Source organism: Ascaphus truei, chromosome 10 (genome assembly GCF_040206685.1).
Source record: "Ascaphus truei isolate aAscTru1 chromosome 10, aAscTru1.hap1, whole genome shotgun sequence".
NCBI classification, from domain to species: domain Eukaryota; kingdom Metazoa; phylum Chordata; class Amphibia; order Anura; family Ascaphidae; genus Ascaphus; species Ascaphus truei.
This window is the reverse complement of record NC_134492.1, coordinates 54,779,559-54,804,922: the sequence shown is the minus strand read 5'-3', so window position 1 is coordinate 54,804,922 and position 25,364 is coordinate 54,779,559. Positions and strand designations below refer to the sequence as shown.

The 25,364-nt window shown below is 43.6% G+C and overlaps 1 protein-coding gene across 4 annotated transcripts in view; it reads left to right on the top strand.

Moving 5' to 3' along the window:
- The window catches only part of LOC142503959 (coagulation factor XIII B chain-like), a 129,347-nt gene that overhangs the window by 66,396 nt on the left and 37,587 nt on the right, over positions 1-25,364 (top strand). For 3 of the 4 annotated variants that reach the window (XM_075616971.1, XM_075616969.1, XM_075616970.1), the window contains 4 exons: positions 8,482-8,661; positions 13,604-13,786; positions 17,595-17,792; positions 22,745-22,924. In XM_075616971.1, the coding sequence (XP_075473086.1) occupies positions 8,482-8,661; positions 13,604-13,786; positions 17,595-17,792; positions 22,745-22,924 (741 nt within the window). The remainder of the gene's footprint in view (positions 1-8,481; positions 8,662-13,603; positions 13,787-17,594; positions 17,793-22,744; positions 22,925-25,364) is intronic. The other variant, XM_075616972.1, reaches the window with a different exon arrangement.

Sequence of the window (25,364 nt, the reverse complement as noted above, 5' to 3'; positions counted from 1 at the left end):
AGATGAAGTACCTTCCTTCGAAATGTTGATGCCGTGTATAGGCATCCCTTTGGCACTTTGAGGCCCTCCGGGAGCCTGAGCTTGTGTGATGTCATCTAAAGAGTCGAATGTATTAGCTGAGAGTATACATGCTGGGGGAAGTATGGTGGGAGAGAGCAACTGCCTTTAAAAAATTTTGAGCCTGGTAGATACGAAATAATGAAATTGAAGCGGGAAAAATATAGTTACCATCGCGCTTGTCGTGACCCAAAGCGACAAGCACCTTCGATGCATAAGAGGTTCTTGTGATCCATCAGTACGGTAACTGGATTCTCAGTGCCCTTGAGCAAATGCCTCCATTCCTCTAAGGCCATCTTGATCACCAGGAGTTCACGATTACCTACGTCATAGTTTTGTTCGGCAGGCGAGAATTTCTTGGAAAAGAAAGCACAAGGGTGTAGTCTGGCATGAGGAGTCTTCTTTTGGGATAATACTGCTTTGACCCCGATATCAGATGCGTCTACCTCGAGAGTGAAGGTAGATCCTGGGTCAGGATGTACGAGCACAGGAGCTGATATGAAGCCCATTTTCAGCCTTTTGCACGCCTTAATGGCTGCAGGGGGCCACAGTGCAGGGTTGGCTCCTTTTTGTGTCAAGGGTGTAATGGATGCTACAACGGACGAGGAAATTTTGGATGAACCTACGGTAGTTATTGGCGAAGCCTAAGCACCGTTGTACTGCTTTAAGAGTCGTGGGATGAGGCCAATCCACAACCGCCTTCACTTTGGCTGGGTCCATGTCAAGGCCAGTGTCGGAGATGATGTATCCTAGAAACGACATCGTGGTCTGATGGAACTGGCACTTCTCCAATTTGGCGAATAGGTGATTCTCCCATAGTCGGAGGAGGACCTGTTTACCGTTTCCCGAATGTTCCAGTTTGGTCTTGGAGAAGATCAGTATGTCATCAAGATAGACAATAACTTATCGGTCATGGAGATCTCTAAAAACTTCATTCACAAAGTCTTGAAGACTTCGGGAGCATTACAAAGTCAGAAAGGCATTACCAGATACACATACTGTAATGTCCGTCCTGAGTGTTAAAAGCTGTTTTCCAGTTGTCCCCCTGACGAATTCTTACCAGGGGGACCCCTGTAGTCTGTCGAAGAGTTCAGAAATTAAAGGTAAAGGGTACCGGTTCTTGATTGTGAATTTGAGTCCCCGGTAATCGATACACGGTCTGAGATATCCTTCTTCTTTACAAAGAAAAAACCCGCACCCGCGGGGGACGAGGACTTCCGGGCAGTAGGTCGATAGGTCAGTTGAATGACCAGTGGGATGGTAGCTCCTCGGCTTGGGCCTTGTCAAATACATCCCAAAATTCCATGTAGATGTTTGGTAAATGGGTGTTTACCTGTTCCGGTACTGATACCCCACAATTTTTCTTGGAAGGAACCAAGCAATTCTTGAAGCAATAAGGACTCCACTGGAAAAGCTGCGACTCTGTCCAGTGTATACGGGGGTTATGCAGTTGACGCAAGGTAGGAGTGCTACTGAGCATGGCCAAATGTATACAACAAAAGACAGAGAAGCCTAATGCTACATCCAATGTGACAGACATACACAGTGAAATATTTATATATTCTCTTGAAAAAGGGTCCTTTAATTAAACCCTTTGGCCAAACGGTTTTAAGCCTGCAAGCCACATCAAGGCATGACCAGTGAGTAGGTCCAAACACTACCTGATAAAATTATCCGTTATCAGTTGTTTGGAGGTTAGATGCCCCACCCCGAGTGTTTAAGCTCACCCCTCCCCACTTTCTAAGTTAACAAGTCGTTTTCATGTTCCTGTGTTTGGACAGACCCAATGTGGTCATTCTCCCTTCAAATAGAGGTAAATGAGAATTTTATCAGGTAGTTTTAGGACCTGCTCAATGGTCATGCCTTGATGTGGCTTGCAGGCTTAAAATGCTTTGGCCAAAGGGTTTAATTAAATGACCCCTTTTCAAGAGAATATATAAGTATTTCACTGTGTATGTCTGTCACATTGGATGTAGTTTTTGGGCTTCTCTGTTTTTTGTTGAATACATTTGGCCACGTTCCAGTAGCACTGCCCTTTGACACACACACATATATATATATATATATATATATATATATATATATATATATATATATATATATAAATGGGGTGTGTTTTGAGGTTTCTTGAGTTTACTGGGATTTTGTGTGTTTATTAGCATAAATTTTCATCTGTTTTCAGTTGTTTGGAGGTTAGTTGCCCCTCCCCCCAGGGTTTAAGCTCGCCCCTCCCCACATTCTAAGTTAGCAGGTCTTTTTCATATTCCTGTGTTTGGACAGAACCAATGTGGTCATCACTAGTTAATTAGAAGTAGTGGTTACAAATGGGTTAACAAATGTTCCAATTCAAGCCCATTAACTGATGGGGAGGTCACCCTCAATTAATAGGGAAGACTCATTAGTAGTGGGTGGGTCAGATTCAGAGTTTCTGTAAACCCCAGCATGAAACATACTATAGGAATGTAGGAACATAACAGTATATATGTATGAGAGCCAAAGAGCCCGTGTGTAGTGGGGGAGGGGTAGTGATGAGTCTGACATTGGTATTGGACGACTAAGACTACATAAAATTTGCCAAATAATGTGGCACAAGCAGATAATAATTCACTGATCTTCTATATAGTAATTAAGCAGATGAACCCAACCAGTTGCAAGTCTGTTTTGTTTTTACCATCGACTTTTTAATACAAAAAAGTCCTTTTTGTTATAAAACCTTTTATTTTTACTGCAGACTTAAACCCGCCCACCCCAAACTAATATAAGACCGAAGTCTTATCTCTATCTGAACCCGTTCATATACTGTACCAAAGACTGATGAAGGAGATGATGGTCCTTTCTACCATAGTGGGAGGTTAAGAAGCATGGTGAGAATAATGACCTCACTTTAGTAATTTCCGGGAACTGGATGGAAGTCTGAGAGGACGAAAAAGCATGAAAATGAAAATGACAATGAAAAAGTCAATTGCAAAATTTCACTTTCAATGAATGTGAAGCAAAGAAGGGTGAGGGGCCGTGTTGGTCCTTTCTTCCATGTAGTAACAAAGGAGGGAGAGGGTGTGGGCGGTATGATGTGAAAGTCGCTTACATATAACCTGTTGGCGACTGATGGGGGGAGGGTGGTGGTATATTTTAGAACAGTGCTCACAAAATGACAGTTTTAAGCTAGGTACAGTGGCGACCAACTTTATTCTAACTCGGCTAGCTCCGCGAATTTCAGATTATCCCGGTTATCTGCGGTTTTGTGTCGTTTTCTCCCGGGGTGTATTGCGTTATTTTCGCGGCTGTGATTTAAGCATTTTATTCCCGCTGGCTGCAATACTGCAATGCCGTGTAAAAAAAAAACTCATGGGGGCGTTTGCGAGCTGTTGTCTTTGAAGCCGAGAAATTCATGAATTGTAATGCAGTAAATACTGTATATATACAGTATATACTGTATAACAACAACCCCTATAACTCCTAACATACACATACAGTACTGTATATGCACATCAATGATACTATAGGCCGTCCCCTGGCGAGATGTGTTTGCTTCAGAGAGAGATCCGCTGCTCTCTCTGCGCAAACATCGGCACATTAAAAATTATTTAAAATACATTTTTATTCATAGTGTAGATGTGCAGGGGGTCTCCGGAGCTGAACCGCATTGGTTTCAGGTCCGGGGACCCCCTGCTTCCCGAGATACAGGCCCCTTTATGAGGTGCCGGTATCCCTCTGCATTTCAAGGTCCCGATCACGTGACCGCGGCATGTAAACCAAGCAGAGGGATACCGGGACCCCATAAAGGGGCCTGTATCTCGGGGAGCAGGGGGTCCCCGGACCTAAAACCACAGCGGTTCAGCTCCGGAGACCCCCTGCACATATACAGTATGAATAAAACACATATATAAATAAACACGCATTCCTTACCTTTGCGGCTATGTGCTACGGTAACGAAGCAGCATGACTGTATTTTTAATAATATTGTACAGTGAGCAGGGGGTTCCCTGAGCCACAAATCAAAGCTCCTGCACAATATTATTAAAATACACAAAATGCTGCTTCATTACCATAGCTGATAGCCGCTAAGGCAATGAAGGGGTTAACCCACCGTGCCCGCTTTATAGTGAGTAACAGGGGTGGGTGAAGGTGTGAGCCTTTGGCCCTTGGTGTGAGTTTAGGACTTGCGGGGGGGTTGCGGGTGCACTTAACCCCTTCACGACCATAGCGGTATTAACTGCTACGGCCTTGAAGGGGTTAAGTGCACCCGCAACCCCCCCGCAAGTCCTAAACTCACACCAAGGGCCAAATACCCCCTTTACCCACCCCCGCTACCCACAATAAAAAAAATTCACGCACAGCAGCCCCACAATTAATAAATAAATCTAAATAAATACATGAATATAAATAAATATATTGTATTGTAAGGGTATTGTAAGGGTTAGCCTTGGTTTTAAATTTGTTTTCTGGTTGGTACTTATATATTTATTTTTGTTTACTTGATTGGTTAAAATAGTTTACTTGTTTGGAGGTACAGTATTTGTATTTTGCTTGCAATGATATTGTTCACATTCATTTGCAGAATGTATATGGTGCATAGGTTTAATGCATCATAAATACAATGTAAATGCAATATATTTATTGGAATGTGAGGTTTTTCATTGGCATTTGATGATTTAGATTTTAAGATCAGTTAGGATTATTAAAGGAAATTCATTTAAATGTAGTGTGCCTGTATGGAGAAGTGTTATTTGTAGTACAGTATGATTTTGATAACCCTTCTACATTTATTTGTATATTGGTTCATCATGTGTATATATATATATATATATATATATATATAAATATATATATATATATATATATATATATATATATAAACACATGATGAACCAATATACAAATAAATGTAGAAGGGTTATCAAAATCATACTGTACTACAAATAACACTTCTCCATACAGGCACACTACATTAAAATGAATTTCCTTTAATAATCCTAACTGATCTTAAAATCTAAATCATCAAATGCCAATGAAAAACCTCACATTCCAATCAATATACTGCATTTACATTGTATTTATGATGCATTAAACCTATGCACCATATACATTCTGCAAATGAATGTGAACAATATCATTGCAAGCAAAATACAAATACTGTACCTCCAAACAAGTAAACTATTTTAACCAATCAAGTAAACAAAAATCAATATATAAGTACCAACCAGAAAACAAAATTTAAAACCAAGGCTAACCCTTACAATACCAAGGATTACATCTATCTAATTGTAAAAAACATTATACTGTACACACATTCAAGCATTGCAATAAACAACATACAGTACAGTACATCTCCTGCATCTCCCTGCCTTGAGTGTAATCTGTGTAAGGCCCCCTCCCCCTAATGTTTCTGTTAAATCTCCCTGCCTTGAGTGTAATCTGTGTAAAGCCCCCTCCCCCTAATGTTTCTGTTAAATCTCCCTGCCTTGAGTGTAATCTGTATAAAGCCCCCTCCCCCTAATGTGTCTGTTAAATCTCCCTGCCTGTGTTGCTGTGAGTGCATTTTATGTAAATGTGGGGAGGGGGAATGGGTTATAACCCCACCTCCTTGACTGTTATCTGTGTAAAGCCCCCTCCCCCTAATGTGTCTGTTAAATCTCCCTGCCTGTGAGTGCAGTTTATGTAAATGTGGGGAGGGGGGGGGACCCGATGTGCATACTGTGAGGTCTAACCACACTCACCCACTACCCACATACCATTACCCCCCCCCCATCCTGGCCATGGCCCCTCCTCTTCTGCAAAACAGACACAAAAATTAAAACATCCAAAGTAATGTCCCCTAACCCCTTAATCACCATAGCGGTTGTTAACCGCTACAGTCATTAAGGGGTTAACCCACCCTCACCTACCACTCAGGACATCTACATACCCTCCCACATAAACCCCCCACCCCATGAGGCCTAACCCCCCTCACCCACTACCCACAAGGGAGGCCTACCCACATACCGTTGGGGAACCCCCCACACCCCCAGTACCCACAATAAAAACAATACAGTGACCCACAATAAACATCATTATATTTATTAAATACATTACCCACCCCCTGTGCCGCCCCATAAATACAAGATTTATCCTTTTACAAACAGGGTTCATAACGCAGCCCCACGAAGGTCCCCGGTGGGCTGGAGGCGCACCTGACAGACCTACAGGGTACCAGCAGCCCTTTTCAAACAGGTTCTGGAGGCCTGCTGGTGGGTCCCGCCAGCACCATGGCCCCCAGGTGGTCTCCTTGGGTCACCGTGGGCCACAATTGGGTCCCCACGGTAGGCCCAAGGATGTCTGGGAGCCCCGGGTCAGACCCACAGGTGTCTGCGGGGCCACGGGTGGTTCCCACGGGAGGGTTTGCAAAACGTCACTCTAAACTCTATAACGTAAAGGGTTTAGGTCGCGTGCTGCATCGATTTTTGTACTAATGTTGCGGACCCGCGGGCATTACTAACACGTGATCTCGGCCAAACTTTTGTGCACAGATAGGTGCACGATCAAATATAGGATTTGAGAATACAAACCATAGATCACACAGTGTGACCCATCATCACAGCATAGACACAAACACATACTGTGTGTCTGAGCTGCAGTAGTCATACCACAAGAGCACAAAACATGAGATGTGTCTCTATCTGGCATTATTACAGGATTAAAACTCTCAACAACATTATTACATAGTGGCACCACTGTGAGTGATAACATACTTTTCAGGCCACAATACTGCTACGGCCGTGAAGGGGATAAGTGCACCCGCAACCCCCCCGCAAGTCCTAAACTCACACCAAGGGCCAAATTCCCCCTTCACCCACCCCCGCTACCCACAATAAAGTGGGCACGGTGGGTTAACCCCTTCATTGCCTTAGCGGCTATCAGCTATGGTAATGAAGCAGCATTTTCTGTATTTTAATAATATTGTGCAGGAGCTTTGATTTGTGGCTCAGGGAACCCCCTGCTCACTGTACAATATTATTAAAAATACAGTCATGCTGCTTCGTTACCGTAGCACATAGCCGCAAAGGTAAGGAATGAGTGTTTATTTATATATGTGTTTTATTCATACTGTAGATGTGCAGGGGGTCTCCGGAGCTGAACCGCTGTGGTTTTAGGTCCGGGGACCCCCTGCTCCCCGAGATACAGGCCCCTTTATGGGGTGCCGGTATCCCTCTGCTTGGTTTACATGCCGCGGTCACGTGATCGGGACCTTGAAATGCAGAGGGATACCGGCACCTCATAAAGGGGCCTGTATCTCAGGAAGCAGGGGGTCCCCGGACCTGAAACCAACGCGGTTCAGCTCCGGAGACCCCCTGCACATCTACACTATGAATAAAAATGTATTTTAAATAATTTTTAATGTGCCAATGTTTGCGCAGAGAGAGCAGCGGATCTCTCTCTGGTGCAAACTCATCTCGCCCCCGCCGGCCTATAGTATCATTGATGTGCATATACAGTACTGTATGTGTACAGTACTGTATGTTAGGGGTTATAGGGGTTGTTGTTATACAGTATATATATATATACATATATATATATATATATATATATATATATATATATATATATATATATATATATAACATATGAACCAGCCCAAAGACCAGTAAGGAGACAGCAACCAGCAAGGAGTAATCCAAAATAATCTGTATTAAAGTAAACAGATACACGACTCCTATGGGACTAGCAACTGCGTTTTGCCTTACATCAGAGTACTGACTGCTTGTTTTATGTTATATATATATATATATATATATATATATATATATATATATATATATATATATATATATATATATGAAACAATATATACTGCATTACAATTCATGAATTTATGCCATCTGGCGGACACGCAAAGCATTGCAGCCTATTAAATCCTGAACCATTATCAATTAATACATCAACCGCGCATCAGCCGGGCATGACCCCTGGCTGGGAACGCGGCATGCTCCGGGTGAACAGCGTCGCATTCCAGGAACAAGCCAGGGACAAACCAGTGATTTGTTAGAATAAAGTCTGCCGCAATAGTACAAATGAGCCAGAAGGAGATGGAGATGTTAATTATAGTCGAGAAACGTGTAAGTGGGACACATTGGATGTGGTGAGATAGAATAAGTACAGTATGTGCTAGGAGATTCAGAATACAGCAGATTTCTCCATCGGTATGAGGTGAAAAGGTCTTTGTGTGAAATAAGAAGGATTAGAAGAACAAGAGAAGAACTAGAAATAATGCTGCTGAAGTTTTAGCAAAGCCTTGAGCAGTAATTATGGCAGAAAATGTGGAGAATGTAATAATAATAAAAGATTGTCACACAATGATTTAACCAAAGACCTCCCTGTTCTCTTTCAGAATACTTACACGCATCTATTAAATAATGTGTTTATTCATATATTTGCTTTTTCTTTAAGATACTGCATGTGAACCTCCACCGAAGATCCCGCATGGCCATCTCACAGCGAAACTCAAGATTAGCTACAGATCTGGGGACAAAGTATCATATGAATGTGACAGCGATTACGCTTTAGAAAAAATGAAAAATGAAGCAGTGTGCGCGGATACTCAATGGAAACAGATCCCAGTGTGCAGAAGTAAGGTTTCTTTTACAGATATGTACCACTTTTGTCCAAATGTGGATATTTTGTTTTAACCATCTGTACAGACTCCATACACACTCTAAAAATGAAAGAAATGTAAAAGCCAAATATAGATAGTAACTATAAAATGGTGAAATGAAATAATGCATTAATAAATTATGGCAAATCGGCTAAAAACCGGTCAAAACTAATAAATACTTTACAAAGCGTATGAATCTTTAGAATACAAACAGCTAAGTGATACGTGAATAAGAAGGTGACTGATAAATGAGAATCAATAAAAATGGAAAATGCAACCCCCTATCAGTCTCGGAGGTGCTTCTCCAAAACAAAGACCCTCCACCAGGTCTCACAGAAGTATAGACGCAAGAATTGGAGCGTAACTCCCAGGAAACACATGCGTGGCAACGGAAAAACACAAATAGGGCAATTCTGTGTGATACAATGTGTACTGTCAGGTAGAAGGGTAATAGATACAATCACACAGCGGCTGAATAAACTGGGCAATCAACTGCTGGATCTCTAAAATGCGACACCCGACGTCAGAGTGGGGAAGTATATCCGGCACCCAGTGATGTTATAGGAAAATCCAGGAGGACTTTATGCTTGTCGGTAGAACAGATATTCTCTCCAGTAGATTATAGAGAGAGAGAAAATAGACAGTGCAAGTATTGCTTTAAAAAATGATTAAAAAAGGATAAATATATCATTCGACTCAGATGAACAAGCAACAAAAATAATGGCTTTTAGACCCTCCCAGGGTTACAGTGCAGACTTCTGCCGGTGTTAACTCCCAGACTCCTCCTCTGCAACAACGAACGCTCTGTGCCAGCAGCACTAGCTGCCACGGAGGGAAGGAGGGCAGCAATCGGACATCCCAATGGACAAAGAAGGGGTCTCAGCGGTGAGAAACACTGGCCCGGGACTGCTGAGACCCCTTCTTTTGTATAAAAGCCATTTTGTTTTTATGCTTGTAGTATGTGAAATGTACTATATCTAAAGTTACTTCTTATGCCCGGTTCTAATAAGAGGTTCATAACACATACTTAGGGGCCTATGCAGTAAAGTCCAATAGAAATTATCGGCTGGGTTTTGAAATAGCCATGTTTTTGCCGAGTTGCTCTCACGGTATGCAGAAAGGCCCGAATACCAGTGATAGCAACATTTCCAAACATGGTGAGTTGCCGGCAGCGATAGGACCTGCCCTCCGATAAGGGCTCACCTGGCGAGATCTATCTGCTGCCGAAAGAGATGCGCCTCTGTCTGCGAATATCTCGCCGGAAATTTTTATTTTTTCACATTTAATTTTGATTCCCAGGACATACTTGAAAACGAGAGGTAACTCTCAATGTATTACTTCCTGGTAAAATATTTTATAAATAAATAAATTCCTAGTGTAGAGGAGCAGGATCTCTGGAGAAGAACCGCGTTGGTTTCAGGTCCGGGGACCCCCTGCTTCCTGAGATACAGGCCCCATTATGGGGTGCCGGTGCATGGAGATGTCCCGATCACGTGACCGTGAAATGTAAACAAAGCAAAAGGATACCGGCACCCCATAACGGGGCCTGTATCTCGGGAAGCAGGGGGTTCCCGAACCTGAAATCAATGCGGTTCTGCTCCGGAGACCCCCTGCTCAACTACACTAGGAATAAAATTTAAATGTAAACAATGCTAAAATTCATTACACTAGCCGATATCCGCTATTGTAATGAAGCTGCTTTAATGTAATTGTTAATAATAGTGTGTGGGAGCAGGGGGTTTCCTGCTTCCCGAGTTACATGCCCCGGTATGGGGCATCGGATGCCAGTGTCGCCGCCAATTTTAAAGGGTCCGCGTGACGTAACCGGGTGATTAGAAATATCTTGTCCTGTAACTCGGGAAGCAGGGGGTCCACGATGGTTCAGCTCAGGAGACCCTCTGCTCCCGCACATTATTATTAACAATTACATTCAAGCAGTTTCATTAAAGTACCTTAGCAGCTAACCGCTAAGGCAATGAAGGGGTTAAACACCCGTTCCAGGCTTATTGTGGGTAGCGGAGGTGGGTTAAGGTGGAATTTGGCCCTTGGTGGAAGTTTAGGCCTTGCGGGGGGATTGCGGGAGGACATAACCCCTTAATTACCTTAGCAGTTAATACCGCTTAGGTAATGAAGGGGTTAACCCCTCCCGCTACCCACTCTCAAGGCCTAAACACCCATCCTTGGGGCCAATACCCCCTTCACCCACCCCCGCTACCCACAATAAAAACAATACACACAACTGCCCCACTACCCACCTCCTACGTCCCCAAGGAGTTAAGTTCCCCACAAGGCCTAAACCTCCACCAATGGCCAAATACCACCTTCACAAACCCCTGCTACCCACAATAAGCCTGGCACAGGTGTTTAACCCCTTCATTGCCTTAGCGGTTAGCCGCTAAGTTAATAAAGTGGGCTGTAAATGCATTTTTCCTGCATCTGATTCATGCCGGGGGTCTCCGATGCTGATATTAATGGGTATCAGCTCCGGAGACCCCGGCATCCATCCGATGCAGGAAAAGGGCCTGATTTTTTCTAAGTCCCGTCTCGCCCGCCACGGCCGTCTTAACAGTATTATAGGCCCCCGGGCAAAGCAGTACACTGGGCCCGGCCTAAACAACCACTCACAGGAATAAAAATGTAAATTATCGATTAAATAAACTTATATTTATTGGTACTTCCAATAAAATCAGTGTTTTGACATAAAAAAAACATGCTGTACAGCAAAGATTAATCAATACAAACGTTTGGACAATATAACATGAGTCTTCAACTTGAAAAACAAAAAATTGAATATAAAAATGGTACTTAGTTGGTAAATCACACTGACAGAGATGGCACAGGCGCACAGTATGAAATTACTATGAATTATTTATTATTGATCAAGTGTTCAACACAAACATTTGCATTAAAAACGGCAAAATGTCTCTCGTGAATGCAGACATGCCAACTTCTCCTTCTACCGAGTTAGCGGGAGATTTGGACGTGGAGGCGGCTGATCGGAAAATTAGTGTTAAATTCTGGTCTGTGCATAGATTAGCATGGGGCCCCTATGCTCGTGGGGCCCCTGGGCAACTGCCCAGCGGGCCAATGCGTTAAGACGGCACTGTCGCCCGCTCATCCCCACCTTCTTACCAACTTTTTTTGCCGAGGCAATTTGAAGAGAAATGCTCCATTCTAGAGTGCCGATCAGCTGCGAGAAGCTGATCGGAGCTACTAGAATTCAGCGAGTTGGAAAAGCTGGCGATGAGCGGCAAAAAATGGCTTATCGCCGAGCAGTCAGCAGATTTTTTTTCCGGCAAAAAGAAACACAGAGTATTGCTCTTATCGCCAGCTTCTCGGGGCTTACTGAATCACAGTAGGCTTTTTTGATGAGAAGCTGGCGGTAAGGAGCTTATCGCTGCTTACAGCATAGACCTCTTAGTGGCTAATCGCCAGGGAAAATGCAGGGGTTGTGAATGCTTTGTAATGGAGGAAGCACACAGGAGCCTGTTACCGTATGTAAGTGAACTTACTCTGTATTTATAACATCAACAGAGCAGGTACAGTAACCCACAACAACTGGACAAGACAGGACCAGTCTGTGTATTATACACTTATGTATATAGTGCAGTATAATTATATAATTTATATTTATTTTATTTTTCTTTATAACCGTTTATTAAATAAGTAGAATAGTGTTTATGTGTTCATAGTGTTTTAAACGATAGGGTATGCACGTTTGCTATCTTCCATCCCTATTATAGGGTTAATCAGCAGATTATTGTATACTTGCTATCTCCTGTTTCAATGACAGGGCTAATTAGCATTTCACTAGTTGGTATAACAATGACGTAAGATAGCTTGTGCAACTGTGCATCATCAATCTAGGTGATCTTACACACCACAGTATGATCACATGGAAGCTTTGAGCCTGGAGCTGCGTTAATCACTTATAATTAAGAGATACACTATATATACGCAGTAGGGTGGTGCTCCCTGTATTCACCTTCCCCTGACGAAGCTCCGCCTGGAGAGAAACACGTGGTGACGTCACATCACGTGGTGCCGCGGATCTGTTGACTGCCATCGCCTTTGCACTCGGAGCTCCATATGCGGTTTTTGAATGTCACAACACAGCTAAGTACCTCAAATTAGTTCAAAATACAATTTATGGGTATTTGCAAGCCATTAATATGTTATCACCGCTAACTTAGGACTCACTGACTATAGAGACAGCGGTGTCTTTGCAAAGAACATCGGCATGTAATATCCTGAAACAAATGCAATGAAGTCTAAAGGTGCATCTTTCACCCACAAAACCCTATCCTTAAAGTGAGCTCAATGTTATTTTCGGAAGGGAAAATGAGAAAAGCAGGAGATTGCAGTTCCATCAATCACACGGATGAGTTGGATGAATGATGTTGTGTATGGGAACTGATTAGTACCTCACCATGTAAAGAGGTGAATTGAGCAGCTAATAAACATGGGTCCAATTCCCTGGACGGGACTTTTAAAAATAAATAAATATTTTGACATATTTATTCGACAGAGTCATCCTGCTAGTCCAATTCGATAACAATGGTACATTTCACACTTGTGAATTATATACTGTATAAGGATTACATATACACTGGGACTTATAAAACTGCAATAATGATTATCACACTTCGATCCCTCATTAACTGCATTTCAGCATGGGATGAAAGTGAAACTTTAGTTTTAATGGCACTTACAGTATTTATACACCACAGTCAGTGAAAGTGTTAAGCTGGGTGGCTAGTTAATAGCACACTTATGACTAATTAATTCATTTGACACTGTTACCTTTTGCCTTTTACCTTCTGTATGTATGATGTATGTTTTTGATATTAATGTTTGGCTACAACTTGTAGAGAGATTTGCTGTTGAGTTTATTCGTGTTTCTTTGCTTTATTTTAGGGATAGGGGATATATGTAATCCCCCACCTTTAGTAATACATGGAGACATCATAGATCTAAGAAGACGTGTATATCGTTCAGGCTCAGTAGTGGTGTATAAGTGTCCGAGTTATTATAAACTTCAAGGAAACCAAAGAGTAAAATGTGAGAACGGAGTATGGGACGATCCACCAATTTGCTTAGGTACGTACACAGCAAAGCTTTCATTTTACATAAAATGGCATTATTATCCTCTCTGTTTACTGCTAAACTTCTCTAAATGTAACTCCTTCCCAATCCATGACATTATCCTCAATGTAACCGTCTCTGATTTAGTGATCATTATATTATTGGTCTCGGGGATCTAAGTTTTATCAGGGACATTGCACTAGATTTATAACATGTTTTATCAGTGGAGTTACAGCACATTAAGATACTGTATAAATCTCATACAGTATTCAAACATGTCTTGGGATACAAAACCCAAATGCTACAATGGACAGAATGAAACAAAGTAACTAGGGCACTCCCTATGGATAATGTAATAGGTGCTACGGTGCCAACAAATACTAGTAGAATACACCAATACAATACAATTGGACCTTGATACAGTGGTGAGACAAATAAATATACTGGCCCCTTCAAAGATGTTGCAGCTTGACCAGATGAGAATCCTCCCTTGATCCTCGTGATGCAGTAAGAGTAGGTTGTTTATGGTCAGCGCATACAAAGATAAAAACACACCCCTAAGGCTGCGTCCATAGAACGTGGAGCAGCGCTGAGCCGCGCGGACGCGGATGCTCAATTGATCAAGCATGAGCAATTTCATGCACATGCAGGCGAGCCAGCGTCCGCGATCGGGAGACGGGGGGAGGCGGGGCAGGGACGTCGCTGGGCAAATCACCCGTGACGCACCAACGTCAACGTCACGGCACTGATGTCACGGCGCCGTGACGTTGACGCTGCTTCGTGCTGATTGGATGTTTTCAGCCGACAGCGCGCTGAAAAACAGCTTGGCGCTCGGCTGAAAAATCCAACTCCTGAGCACGCCTGCGGACACTCGCGTGAGCCCCCTCTCAAGACATCCTCATTGAGGATGCCGGGGCTCAGCGCGGAGCGTAAGCGCGGCTCAGCGCTGCTTGTCCTTCTATGGACGCAGCCTTAGGTAAATCTATCACTCTTGCAAGTAGAGATACAGGGGCTTATGCAGAGAGGCACGTTAAGGTCAAATTCGGCAGGTTTGCGCCAAAAATGTCTGCATTGAAAGAGATAGTGGCGAGAATTTGGCGGGCCTATTCAAATTCGCCATACGTGTGGCGAGAAGCGTGATCTCGCCACTGCGAAAAAACGCAAGATTCCAGTAGCTCCAATGCGCATGAACGCGCCAATCGGAGCTACTAAATGGCGCGTTTAATGGAAATTTTGCCCGCCAACAAAAGTTGACTGTATTATGGGCTAATACCGCGCGGCTCAGAATGGCGAGTTTCACGCCAAGTGAAACTCGCCTAATTAGCCATTTCCTGCACACCGCGCTACCGGAGTTCCCTGCATACCACAACTATAAATTCCAATCCTGTGGCGAATTTAAGCAGTACCTCTCTGCATAAGCCCCACAGTGTTTTAGGGAAATTACGATAAAATATATAAGTGTAATGATACTCACACGGCCATGTGTGAGCCAAATCACATCAGAGAAATCTGTGTGGTCATGGGTATAGACCCTCCTTCAGCTCAATCCAGCAATCGGATCGAACACTAGTGGTGAGTAACTACCATCTCTCCCGGAATCCCAGAAAGGAGATAGGCAAATTCACAGTGAAAAAACATATATAATTTATTAATAGCACAGTAGATAGCAAAAAAACTCACACATAAGAAAACATAGCTCTGCTCCAGACACCGCCTCAAGTCCTCCGTTCGTGGTTTAACCCTGCAGCCACGTCCGAGGTCAGGACCGCTTACAGAGGGCTCGTCTTTGGTATGGAAGCTGGCAGTGACCAAAATCAAAGCATGCACCGGCAGGGAACTACGCGTTTCGCGAAATCACTTGCTTACTCAGGTTCCTGCCGGTTGCATGCCTACCCTGTCATACTTATACCCAAATCACTGATTGGCAATTCGAACTAAGTGGACAGTCACTTGCAAAATAGATGGGTATATAACACACTTAATCGCTATGTTTCCAAAGCGTGATGTATACAAATAAAGGTATATCCTTTGTAATGGTGCCATGCATAAATATGAGTAGCATCTCCCTCAAAGTAGGGGATAAAGAGTGAAATTAAATACACATAGTAACTCTTCATGGTTGGTGTATTGCTGTTGACAGACCAACGATAACTAAACTTGTGAACAAGTTATTATACATATAAATTATACACATACATTTTAAAACATCCGATAGATAAGTTTATACATAAAGCTTAAAAGAGCATTAAATATATGTCGATAAAAATGGAGGTAATGCATCTAACATAAGACCACAGTATAAGAACACAGTAATGGAACATATAGTTTTTATTCAGAAAAAAGGCTCCCTAGGTCTTTGTTGATGATTGATTTCAACACATCACCCAATGATCCGTAGGTGTGCTTGATAATAAACACATACATTCTAAATCTGCACAATCCCAAAAGACAATTATCAATACGTTAAAATCAGATTAAAAAAAAACAAATAAACAGTTGGCGCATGGTCTCAATTAATTCATCATTGCTTCTATGGGCAGAACAAAATGTTAATTGGAAGGTCATAATAATTGCAAAAATGATTTCAAAGATAAAATCTTCACTGACACAGCGACAAAATATGGAAGATTAACCAAATATTTATACAAATATATAAAATTGCCTAAATGAATGATCAAATATTTTAAAAAAAAATAAGTTTTTAAAAATGAATAAATATAAATATGGAGGAATATAAAAAGAGACAAGCAGACTGGACATTTATTCAATAAAAGCACCTGAGTAATATCTGCATTAAGACCCAGAGGGATTATTGTTTTTAATCTAAAAATCCAAAAAGTCTCTTTTTGGGCCAGTTTAGTCATTCTGTCCCCACCATGCCAGTTGGCAGGGACCTGTTCTATTGCTCTGTATGTGAGGCCAGATGGATCACCATTGTGTCTGGATGAAAAATGGCTTGACACACTATGTGTCAGCAATTTCCTCCTAATATTGCCCATGTGTTCCAGTTTGCGGACCCTCAGTGGTCAACTGGTACGTCCCACATACTGGAGACCACATGGACAACACCGCAGATACACCACAAACTCAGTCCGACAATTTATGAACTGCTTTGTTTTAAAAGCCTCACCAGTAACCGTCGACTTAAAATCGGTCTTCTCATTGGAACCCTGTTTACAGACCTTACATGTACTGTAAAGCATCTAAAAAAAAACCTTGGGTTTTGGTAACCAATTCTGACCATTCACTGATTCATTTGATTTAAAAACACTAGGTTCTCGTTTAGTTTTTACATTGTCTGCACATTTGAAAATTACCTTCGGTCTGTCTGGTAAATGTTCTTTCAGAACAGGATCACTCAAAAGATGCCAATGTTTTTTAAGAATGTCTTGTATCTTCCCATAATCTTGATTGAATTTAGTGATAAAAGAGACCTGGTTCCTTGACTTTGGTTTTAAGGATGTCCTCTCTCCTTATAGTGCTTGTCCTTACAATGGCATTCGCCAATGCTCCCCGCTCATAATTTCTATCTAAAAACCTTTTATTTAAAAAAAATCTCTTATTAAGTGGCGTGTGGATGAATTTGGGGGAGTAAATAGGTTACTCTGGGGGCTTAACAGCAAATGGGCCTAGCTCCTAAAGTGGTTTATATGAAGAGATCTCCTTTGGAGGGATAGAAGGGGGGGGGGTGAGGGGGCGCAAAATGTTACATGATGAATTTCCATCTGGAAGTTTATAAATACAGTGGTACAAAATAGACTGGCAAGCCTTTTTTTTAAATGCATTCTTTTAATTTATATGAATGTACTTCTTTGTGCCTCAGAGCCGTGCACTGCAGGGGAGAGAGAGATGAGAGCAAATAATATACAGCTGCGATGGACAGAGGACAAGAAACTGTATTCTGAACACAATGATGAAGTGGAATTTGGATGTTTAAACGGATTTGAGCCATCTCCATCAGCGGTGTTCAGAGTAAAGTGTAATAGAGGAGAGCTGCTTTATCCTAAGTGCATCAAGAGAGGTAAGTTCCACCGCCTGCAATTGTAACATGGAAGAAACGGAAACCACAATTTCCTTAATCAGGGCTCAAAAGTGTGCAGACACAAGCATATAATAAATCATTTATAACAGAATGTGTGCAATATGTATTACTGTATAACAATATTGATAGAAAAATATAGATGGTGTATTCAGGTCCACTAATGTAAATCAAACATGAGAGGAGGTCAAAATTGCTCATATAGACAGGGTGTGAATCTTATTAACATGCTAAGGATGTCTGGAGAACCCACATGGATGGAATTTTCAGACCCCTAGACTGCTGGTGATGTATGACCCCTACAGCTAGACCAGTATTGTAATTGTAGTACCTTTCCCTATGCCTAAGGGAACTACGCAGGCAACTACGCGTGCTGCTATACCTGTGGCTCACAGGAGGCCTAAGCCTCCGCCTCTGGGAGCGTGAGGTGAGCTCTTTCTCCTTGCATGCAGCACCTCCACCTATGAGGGATCCCAACCTTGGTGGGATAACCCCTCAGAGGAACCAATACACAGTAGTAAGCAATAAACCACACAAAGTACATACTGTATCTAATCTTTACTGTACATAATACTACACACACATAACACACAATAAGTTTACCTACAGTATAACCCCAGTGACCCAACACTTGGTGGTTCCCCCAAAACTGAGGGTGCTGTGGCACCAATATCCCTGGTGTCCTGTCCCAGCAAGTCCCATCCAAATGTGAGCTACAGTAGTGCTAGCCTCTGTAGATGTAGGTGCACATTAGGTACCTGTCTGGGTACTAAAGTACCCAAGTGCTACTTGGCGCAACTACAAATCCCCTCTATTATAAAGGGGTCTGGATCCTCCTTGCCATGTGAGCTCCAGCCGGAAGGGTCTCACAAAATGTCTATGGAGCCTTTAACCTTGTCCCAGGCCGCAGGGTACCGTGTTGCCGTCCGGTCACTGGTGCAGAACTATCAGTAAGGGGAAGAGTCCCTATCTGGGGCCTTCCCTATAACACAACTGGTGGTGACTCATGGCCTAGCTGAGGGACTAAGGGGCAAGGTCTAGGCCTAGTCCAGGAGGAACTGCTCCCTGGACACAACCTGCTGTCTTGCCGCCTCCTCCAGCACTGAACATGCTGGCTCCTTGTCCCTGAGGATATCCTCCTCTCCTTGAGTGCCCTCCTCTCCGGTGCAACCTCCTCAAAGCCCCCGCCCCATTTCCCAGGCATTCTGGGACTTGTAGTCTCTAGTACAATGCCTTACTGTCCGTGGAGCTGCGGCCCAAAAAGCAAAATTGTGTGGCTCCTGAGACCGTGTCTTCCTTGGCCACACTGCGGGAGTCCATGGTTCTGAATAGGTTCTACTACAACATTAATCCTCTGATGCTGGGACCCAAACGCGGCAACGTGACCACAGTTTGCCCCGGTGCTGCAATCTTCTTTCCTATATCTGTACATACGAATTTCTAGAAAACAAATCCCTGAATTCAGTGTTAAAAATCTCTCTATTTCATGGAAGTCACAGAGCTAAGAGAAACCTATTTGCAGCCGGGCAAGAAGAGATCAGTTCTCAACAAGTGGAAATCCCCCTCTCATTTTGTCATAATGTTCAAAGACTGCAGGACAGTGAGACTCTCCGTCTGCAGCTTCGTCTTGGACAGTACAAACCTGTCCATTACCTCTTCCCTTTTTCCACGTGACTTTGTAGACAATAGCACTGAGAAATGGAAAGTTTGATGCTGTTCTAAAGGAAACGGAGGTCAGAGCGATTGTAACGCTGTGCTGCCCGCAGACCAGACCAGTCCCCAGTACTGAGGTGGGAAGGTAGTATACCATGCAACCACAGCAGTGAGGGCGTGTCCAGAGTGTGGTAGGGTGCATTGCAGGGTTCGTGAGTGTAGAATGGTTAAGGACTTGCCAAGTCTGGGGCGCCAGAGTTCCAAATAGTAAGTCCGTAAGCCAGGGGTCGTGGAAGGGAGAGAGCAGCAAGGTCGAAGTCTGTAGCCAAGTTCAGGGGTGAAGAGGTACACGTAGTCAAGGGAAGCCGAGGTCCAAATCCAGAGAGGGTAGTTAGACAAGCCGAATCAGCAATTAGAAAAGGGACAAAGCTGAGGGCCAGGCACAGAATTCCAAACAGCACAAGGCTATGAGAAGCTATGCGAGGAAGGAGAGGAAGGACTGGGGTAATAAAGGATGGCTGACCAATGGAGGGCAGGGGAGGAATGGAGATGTGTCTGGGTTGCCTCAGGGATTGGCTCGGGAGCAGAGAGGAAGAGGAAGCTAGGTGTGTGGCTGGGCTGGCAGGCGTAGCGCTCTGTTATGAGCGGGGGGCGGAGCCATAAGTGCAGGATGAGGAGATAGAAGGCTGGGTGCATGCGCGCTCTGTAAGGCTTGCGCATGCGCAACCCGGAAGTGTGGCAGTGTGCCTAGCCACCAGAAGAGAGGACAGTAGCGCACAGATGGCGAGAGCGGAGGCCTGACATGGCAACGCGGGGATGGCTGCTGCGGATGTCTGTAAAGACAAGGAGGGGGCCCGCCACGGGAAGTGCATCTGGCGGCTCCTTACAGTACCCCCCCCTGAGGACGAACTCCGGTCGATCCTTCCATGGCTTGTGAGGGAACTTCTGGTGAAAAAACCTGAGTAAAGCTGGAGCGTGAAGGTGGTGGAGAGGCACCCAAGATCACTCTTCAGGCCCGTAACCTTTCCAATGAACGAAGAATTGTAGCTTGCCTCTTGAGAATTGGGAATCGAAGATGGATTGTACCACAAATTCTTGCTGCCCCTGAATGATGACGGGATTGGGTTTGAGGGGGCGATCAGGGAAGTGTGCATTCTGGACGAAGGGCTTCAGAAGGGAGACATGGAAGACTGTGGAAATCTTCATGGACGGTGGTAACTGGAGATGGAAGGCAACCGGGTTTATTTGCTCCAACATTTTGAAGGGTCCTAGGAATCAGGGTGCTAATTTCTGAGAAGGTGATTTGAGTTTAATATTCTTGGAGGAAAGCCAGACTCAGTCCTGCGGCTTATATTCCGGTGCATTTTGGCGGCGCCGATCTGTTTGCGTCTTTTGTTTTTGAACAGCATTACATAGTGCCTTTTGAATCCTTCTCCAGGAGGCCTGCAGGTTAGCAACCCGATCATCCGCCACCGGAACACCAGAAGAGGTGTGAGAGAGAGGAAGGCGGCTGGGGTGAAAACCGAAATACACAAAAATGGGAGATTCCTGAGTGGATTCGTTCCTGAGGGAATTGATAGCGAACTCCATCCAGGGTAGTAATTCCACCCAATTGTCCTGGGAATCAGACACAAAAGCATCACAAAGACTGGTTCATCCTTTCAGTTTGCCCATTGGTCTGAGGATGATTGCCTGAGGAAAACAGGAGGGAGATGCCGAGCCTTTGAGAGAATGCCGCCAAAATTTCGAAATGAACTGAGTGCTCCTATCTTAAACAATGGAATGAGGTATACCGTTTAGACTGAAGATCTCCTTCGTGAATACATCAGAAAACGTGGAAGAATTAGGGAGACCCTTGAGGGGGACAAAATGTGTCTGTTTCGAAAACCTATCTACTACTATGAGCAGTGTTCGACAAACCTATACATTTGCTCGCCCCGGGCGAGTGGATTTAACCCCCGGGCGAGTAAATATTGGCCCAAGCAGCACACGTTTGGTACTAGGTGGCGAGTAGATTTTTTTGTGTGGCGAGTAGATTTTTTGGTGATTTGTCAACCACTGACTATGAGAATGGTGTTCATACTCCTGGAGGGTGGGAGTTCCACAATAAAAGCCACAGAAATATGCGTCCAAGGACATTCCGGGATTGGAAGCGGTAGGAGAAGACCCAATGGCTTGTGTCGAGCGGACTTACTCTGTGCGCATACTGGACAGGCTTTCGTGAAGTCGTGAATATCTTTGTTCATATTCGGCCACTAGAAGGTACGTCTGATCAAGTCCAGAGTCCTCTTGAAACCCGGGTGACCAGCTGATCTGGAAGAGTGACCCCATACCAGGATTTTGTGATGGAAGCGTGGAGCGGCATACAGGAGTCCTCTGGTACCTCTAACCCGCTGGGGATGTGAGCCTGTGCCTTCATGACTATCCAAGATGTCAAAGGAGTTGGCGGAGATAATGCATCTAGAGGGTAGAATTGTTTCCGAGACTTCGTTGGACTTGTTCGTCTGACTTTTCTCTGACGTAAAAGAGCATCGGCCTTGATATTCTTGGTGCTTGGAATGTACGAGATTGAAATGAGAAAAAAAAAATAATGCCCACATAATGCCCATAATGCGCACATGACGGGATCCCAGACGGCGAGCCCCTATGATATACAACAAATTTTGATTGAAAGCTTGATCGCCAACAGTTCCCTATTACCGACAACATAATTCCTGTAAGGCTTGCGCGCGTGCATCCCGGAAGTGTGGCAGCGTGCCTAGCCGCCAGAAGAGAGGACCGTGGCGCACAGCCGTCGAGAGCGGTGGCCCGACGGGGCACCACGGGGATGGCCGTTGCAGAGGTCTGTACAGACAGGGAGGGGGGCGCCGCGGGGAGTGTGTCCGGCGGCTCCTTACAGCGATTAAGCGATGGATTTCTATTTACTCAATGGCATCACAAAGTACATTTTAAATAGGATGCAACCTGCTTTTAAGCGCTTTGTTGACAGAGGGGATAGAGGTACACAGCTTTGCCTCTGACAGAGAAAGGGTTAGGAGACCACGGGTTCCTTTTACTATACAGATATATCCTTTCCTGTTACTGACGGTATCCCAGCTTGGTGTCCTTGTCACATACGTGTTGGGCTACATGTGTAGGTCAGTATATGTTCTGCTTACCATTGGTCGGCATTTGTAAGAATAGACTGTAGATTGCATTGGTCTCCTTGTGACACAGACCCGGTTACATCTTGTACAGCAAATTGCTGCATTTTCCCCAAAAGGTGCCCTTTTTACTTGCAGGATCGTGCTTATTATCACAAGAGACAATGGAGATAAATAGTATCTTCATAAACAGAAGCACTGAAATTGAACAAGGAGAAACTATTGTGTTTAAGTGTAATGAAGGAATGGTGCCAGAAAATACCCTGACAGCAACATGCCAGGAGAAGAATATAATGTATCCCAAATGTATCATACAAAGTAAGTGTGTGTGTGTGTGTGTGTATGAGTAGGTGTATCATCTATCCCAAATGTATCACGAGAAGTAAGTTTGTGTGTGAGTAGGTATATAATCTATCCCAAAAGTATTACAAGAAGTGTGTGTGTGTGTATAATACACATGCAGCAACGAGTATCCGAACACTTGCCTTTGAATATCTGGGGCAATCTCCCAGTAATGCTGCCACATTTCTGTGACATTTCTGCAAACAGACTAATGGCCCATCGGATTAATACCGCAGGGGTCCATTGTAGTCTCATTCAGTTTGAATGGGAATGCCAGGGACCCACGCTGTTTTAATCCGCTGGGCCATTTGTCTGTCTGCAGAAATATCACAGAAATGTTGCAGCATTACTGGGAGATTGCCCCAGATTTTTCCAGGCAAGTGTACTCGTGGCTGCATCAGTATATCCAAAATGTATTACAAGAAGTGTGTGTGTGTGTGTGTGTGTGTGTGTGTGAGTGAGTAGGTATATAATCTATCCCAAATGTGTCACAAGAAGTGTCTGTATGTGCGTGTGTGCGAGTGTCTCTGTGTGTGTGAGTAGGTGTATAATTTCTCACAAATGTATCACAAGAAGTCTGTGTGTGTGAGACTAGGTACAGGGCCGCCGACGGTGGAAGAGCTGGGTCTGGTGGCTGCGGGGGGCCCGGCAGATGGACAAAGTAGTTGGGCATGACTTCTAGCCGGGTCCAATTTCTTTGCCCGGCTGCAGTTCCTCTCGTTGCTGCTGGGCCCCAGCTCTCCCCAGCTGCAGGCCTCCCTCGCTGGCTGTCCCACGCTGAGACTCTGATGTTGACGTGCCGGGCCCAGATTCCGGTGCACACCGGCATGAGAGAGAGACCTGGTGCGCACCAGCATCAGAGGCTTGATGTGGGACAATATGGAAAATAGCTGAAGCGCTCAAATGCAGGTATATCTCAAAATGATAATAAGCCAGACCACTGTACCAGGGTACTAACAATTGATATAGTACCTATTGTGTCATATAATGGGTACTATCCTCCTGAAGACAGGTGGTGTGTGGTGCAACCCACTCACCATCAGTCTCATTGGCAGGTTCCCCTGAAAAATATGCAAATACTCACATCCTGGTAGAGCAGGCAGGCAGGCTGTGCAGCTACTCAATGCAATACAGGGAAAAGGGAGACCAAAAAGCGCACCAGCACAAACGGAGCAGGAAGAACCCAAGACAAAAAAATGATTAAAAGGGCACTTTAATGTGGCAAAAGACCCATCCAATGCATTTCGAACGTCGCAGCGTTCTTTTTCAAGGATAAAACACAATGTGATAACATCCATTATATACCCTCTTACCTGTGGGCCATTTCGCGCCAAAAATCAGAACCTGATGACGTCATAACAGAGCGACTCAGTGCCGATCTAAGGGCAAAAGGAAGTACCAAAGGCAGTGTGGCCATCTTGGATGTGGGCAAACATAGGAACACAATAACAAAGCTTTATTGACCATTCCAGCAGAACAAAATACATTGCTGCTAACTGGACAAGCATATTTAAACGAAATAAAGCTATATTAAACTAAACTAATGCTTAATAAAGGGTACAATTATATCAAGAGAAAACATGAACAAGGTGGATTAAAAAACTAGCTGTGTTGCAACTAAGTTATATACAAAAAAAAAAGTTAAAAATAAAAATCTCTAGACATGATTAAAAAAATGTGCAAGAAAAGTAAATTTAAAGACATATTACACATACATACTGCATAACACAGATTGTGTACCTAAATCATAGGAACCAGGGAAATACAACCATTATAAAATATGAAGTATTATCCACAAGATACATCAAAGAACAATTTAAGCTTACATATTAGCATAATATTTGCATGATAAGGCATAGGTTCAAAGGTTATAATGATAAGAATATAATGTCCAATATAATGACAATTGTCTTATTTAATCTGTATTACCAACTAATTACACCATAATACGTCTATCACAAAAATGTTTACAAAAAATGTGTTAGTTGCCAGTCAATGTTCAAGCCCATAGGGAAGCGCGTTTGGAGAGTGAAGATCCAATACGCCTCCCTACGGTCCAGAAGGTTGATATGATCACCTCCTCTAGATTTAGAAATAACTGATTCAATCCCCAAAAAGGAAAAATTATTAATTCCTCCCTGACCACATTCAGTGAAATGTTTTGAGACCGGATGATTAGTGTCTCTCAATTTTATGAGCCTTAAATGCTCTAACATCCTGACCTTAAGGGCTTTAGTCGTCCTCCCCACATACCTCTTGCCACAACCACATGTTATTAGATAAATCACAAATTGACTTTTACAATTTATAAAACTGTTAATCTTAAATTCCTTATTTGGTAATATATTCACACCATGTGGCGGTGGCAAGGCAAACTGGAAAAAACTTTTGGCAGGCTTCATGTGTTTACATGCAC